This window comes from Rhincodon typus, chromosome 10 (assembly GCF_021869965.1).
Source record: "Rhincodon typus isolate 14 chromosome 10, sRhiTyp1.1, whole genome shotgun sequence".
Classification (NCBI taxonomy): Eukaryota; Metazoa; Chordata; class Chondrichthyes; order Orectolobiformes; family Rhincodontidae; genus Rhincodon; species Rhincodon typus.
The window spans coordinates 77,808,198-77,812,857 of record NC_063341.1 but is presented as its reverse complement, the minus strand read 5'-3'; the positions used below and the strand labels follow the sequence as shown (position 1 = coordinate 77,812,857).

The following is a 4,660-nucleotide window of genomic DNA, read 5'->3' as shown; positions in this document are numbered from 1 at the left end:
ATAGGGAGAGGCTGAAGGGGCTGGGGTTATTTTCCCCGGTGCATCAGAGGCTGAGGGATGACCTTATAGAAGTTTATAAAATCATGAGGGGCATGGATAGGGAGAATAGCCGAGGTCCTTTTTCCCAGGGTAGCTGAGTCCAAAACTCAGGCATAGGTTTAAGGTGAGAGGGGAAAGATTTAAAAGGACCTAAGGGGCAACTTTTTCACACAGAGGGTGGTGCGTGTATGGAATGAACTGCCAGAGGAAATGATGGAGGCTGGTACAATTACAACATTTAAAAGGCATCTGAAAGGGTACATGAATAGGAAGGTTTAAAGGGATATGGACCAAATGCCAGCAAATGGGACTAGATTAATTTAGGATATCTGGTTGGCATTGGCGAGTTGTCTGAAGGGTCTATTTCGATACTGTATAACTGTATGACTCTATGTCCTGAGGTCATGAAAGGGGCTATATCAATGCAAGAACTTTTATAAATACAAATCTTGAATTAGTGAGTGCCTGAGTGAGTGGACAAATCTGGATAACAAAACATCTCTAGCTGCTAGTGGGGCGTGAGTGGCCTCTAGTGGTTGCTAGTGGTAGATATGTTTAATCAATTTGTTACAGACACAAGACCGTAAGAACTGGGAACAGGACGAGGCCATTCGGCCCCTCTAACCTGCTCATTGATTGTGGCTGATCCAACTTTCCTCAGGTCCACTTTCCTGCCCTTTTCCTGTAACCCTTGATTCCCTGGGTGATCAAGAATCTATCTCTCTCAGCCTTGAATATACACAAGGACTCTGTCCCCACAGCTCTCTGTGGCAAGGAGTTCCAGAGACTCACAGCCCTCTGAGAAGAAATTCTTCCTCATCGCAGTCTTAAATCAGCGCCTTTTATTTTGAATCCTAGACTCTCCCATGAAGTGAAACATCCTCCTGGCATTATGCTGTACAGAGGGCAGGGGGTGGGGGTGGTGGGGGGGGGGCGGGGTGCAGGGGAGGTGATACAGATGCCACTATTGAGAGGGCTGATTGCTTGTTCAAGGCTGGCTACTGATTGAGTCTGCTCGGGATTTGTTGGGGGTGGGGGCAGGAGGGTGGTGGTCTGGTTACCATCCTAAGCTATGGGCACATGTATGGCATTTGGGAACAGATGGCTGATTATGGATCAACAGCTCTTAATTCCTGACCAGATAAAATCCAGAGGACAGGTTTGTGTTAAAATTGTTTAAATTTAAATTTTAATATGGGAGGTGATAGCCTAATGGTATTATTGCTGGACCCAGGGACTCAAATAATGTTCTGGGGTCATGCATTTGGATCGTGCTATGGCAGATGGTGAAATTAAGTTCAATAAAAACCTGGAATTAAGAATGGAATGATGATTGTTGTCAATTGTCATTAATAAAAAAAAAAATCTGGTCACTAATGTCCTTCAGGCATGAAGTCTGCCTGGTCTGGCCTACATGTGACTCCAGACTAACAGCAAGGTCTTAACTGCCCTCTGGGCAATTTGGCATAAACGGTCAGTGATGCCCACAATCCCATGTATGAATAAAGATATTATAAACTAATTAGGAATGTCTTCGTCAGCAATCCTACATCACCACAAATTGTTTTTTTCAGAAAAATTTACTTCCGCACTCTTTAAATGTTCCCGCTGCAGGGACACCCTGATCCGATCTGATCCAATAAAAACCAACATCAGAAACTTTTAACAAAAGAAGCACCTGAAATTGACAATGAGTTTGACTGGATGTGAAAAACAAATTGGATTTTAAGAGAAAACTAAGCCATCAAAACAAATCAGATTCCAACAGGAAATGGATAAAGATGGAGCTCACTCAGAAATGAGTTGACACCAAATCTCCCCAGAGACACTCTGGGAATTCAGACGGTTTTATATGGTAGCTCCCGTCAGTGTAGTTTTTGCCTATTAGAAAGGGTAACTTCAGTGAGGTGTTCAGAATCGATTTGCATCTGCCCACAACAACACTAAAGTAACATTGATAAATCAGCTAGATGTGTCAGCTGAGAAAGTCAATATTGTGATAGCTGCCTGAGATAAATCCCATCCCTTATTCATGGCAAACGCATTATTGTATAGTAACAGAGGTCTTTTTTGGATAGAGTCAAAGTCCAGTGGTCTGTTTGTTTACTTGATATGCGACAGTACAGATCAGAACTGAGTTTGTGACTTACATACCGACTTTTTTTTCATGAGTAAAGTATATTTTTGAAATAGAAAGAAAATTTCTGGAACCGCTAAACATTCAGGATTCAGGCAAAGACAAACCAATGCAAGACCATTTCACAGAGAAACTTCGATTCCTTGGAATAATGCACTGCTCACAAGATGTACACTTTCTGTCCTGGGCGGATTGCCTCTTACTGCTGGAGCCTGAACAGTGTCCTGTTCCCTGCCCCATTCAGTCGAGAGGAAAGCAGACACTTACCCCTTCTTAATGCTGGTCCGCCTCATCAATCCACACTGGGTTTGCAGATTCTCCTCGGGCTCTTGAGATTAAAACAAAACTGCTCCAGCAACTCCTGGGACAGATTGTGTTGTGGGACAATCTTCCTCCAAATACAAACATTCTTGGAAAGTTAACCACTGCTTTTCAACAACAAAAAAAAATCTCCCCCAGCATTAAGGATTGAAAAAGGACACAATGTGATGTGTCTAGAAATGAGAAATATTCCTGTTTAAAGTCCCAGAACTCAACATGCAGCCTATGGGCCGTTATCTGCCCAAGAACAATCTCACGACTAAATTAAAAAAAGTGATTTTGTTTTCTTTAAAATCTCTCCAGGGACATGTCACTTCTTATTCAGATGTAACGGTGATTGGTTTTAAAAGCACATTCCTTCTGTGTATGTGTGTAGGGGAAATAAAACACAGGAGCTCTGTCACTGTCAATGTTAGTCTGCAACCCCATCCCCTTCTCCCCTCAAACACACCACCCTCACATTTTCCACTGCCTTCATTCCAACATTACAACAATCTTTCAAACTGGCCCCTTGTTGCAAACATCAATCACTTCCTTTTACATGCATCATTTTTAAAAAATGCAGTCTCGGGATAACAGCAATACTTTGTGGTAGCCAGGCAGCTCAAAAATGTGGAAAAAAACAAGAATTCTACCAAATATGGGAATAAAGTTACGTCGCTGCGCGTATTCCATCTGGAAATACTTAGGAAGGATGAAGAAAGTGGTTAGGAATTTAAAGTAATAAACTTCTCCTTCTCAGAAGTCAGGACGAAATGAATTGTAAATATTTCATGATGCAAACTTCAAAGTATGTTCCACCCCCTCTCTCACCCACCCCCCCTTAATAGCATGTGATTAAATGCTGCGCTGTGCTTTATTGGGGATGGGGTGAGAGAGTTTTGACTGGTTTCTCTCTTTCTTTTTAGCTGGGGCGGTGTCTGAGAAAAACGCGCCAGAAACATTCCTAAGATTCCTGACCCTGAAATCAAACAAGATGTGCAGCCCTAGACAGCAGGGTGAACGTCAGCTTCCAGAGAGCAGCCGCCTATAAAAGGCAGGGTCGTGCGGACGGTCTCTACACAAAGCAGCTAGCAACACACACAGAGAGACAGAGTGCGAGCCGGGCTCAGAGACACCCAGGGACAAGCCAGGAGGAAGGAGAGGAAACCCACACGCACAAACAGGGACAAGAGAGCCACAGCAACTTGTGTCTGCTCAGAAAGACCTTCGAGACCTCCTCTCCCTAAAATGTTCCACTCTCCAGCATTCGCTGTCTTCCTTATCCTCTGCCTTGCTGAGGTGAGTATAACTTATTTACAACAAAATCACTTTCTCTGCTCGTTACTGTTATTTCACTTAGAAAATCTCTAAAAATTAATCTTAACTGGCTAGAAAATCTGTAAAGAAGTAATTAATGTCTTAACTAGTTGAGGGACTTAGAACGTTTCAGAAAAAAATTTTGGATAAATATTTGGGTTATTTAACTTTTTTGGTGGCTGACTGTAGTGGGGACTAACTGTCAGATAAAAGGTACGCTCTGCAGATGCTGGAAATGTGAAGTAAACACAGAGAAACCTCAGCAGGTCTGGCAGCTTCTCTGGAGAAACCGCTAACGTTGGGAGTCTGGCGTGACTCCTCTGGGCATTAAAAAGAAATGAGCTGGGTCAGACACAAGGGGCCGAATGGCCTCACTGCTGAGCAGCATCAGTCTGAGAATGGCAGAAGCTTCATGAAAGGGAGGGGGAGGATTAAAAAGAAGCAAGATGTGCCAAATGGGCTCCTTCTGTGAGGTGTTTGAGGGGTGTGTGTGTGGGGGGGTGGTGAGAGAGTGAGTGACTGTGAGTGACTGTGACGGTATGTGTATGTGTTTGTGTATGTTTATGGGGGAGAGAGAGTGTGTGTGCGTGTGTGAATGCGTGTGTGAATGCGTGTGTGTGAGCGCATGTGAGTGTGTGTGTGAGCGTGTGAGTGCGTGTGTGAATGCATGCGTGTGTGTGAGCGTGTGAGTGCGTGCGTGTGTAAGCATGCGTGTGAGCGTGTGTGTGTGAGCGTGTGTGTGAGCGTGTGTGTGTGAGCATGTGTGTGTGAGCGTGCGTGTGTGAGAGCGTGTGTGTGAGCGTGTGTGTGAGTGTGTGTGTAGGGGAGAGAGAGTGTGTGAGTGTGTGTGTAGGGGAGAGAGAG

At 44.2% G+C, this 4,660-nt stretch overlaps 1 protein-coding gene across 1 annotated transcript in view; it reads left to right on the top strand.

Moving 5' to 3' along the window:
- The first annotated feature begins 3,409 nt into the window (after nt 1-3,409).
- The window catches only part of ccn1 (cellular communication network factor 1), a 75,425-nt gene continuing 74,174 nt past the window's right edge, over nt 3,410-4,660 (top strand). Inside the window, exon 1 of the mRNA XM_020525497.2 lies at nt 3,410-3,778. Coding sequence (XP_020381086.2) covers nt 3,728-3,778 — 51 coding nt within the window. The 5' untranslated portion in view covers nt 3,410-3,727. The remainder of the gene's footprint in view (nt 3,779-4,660) is intronic.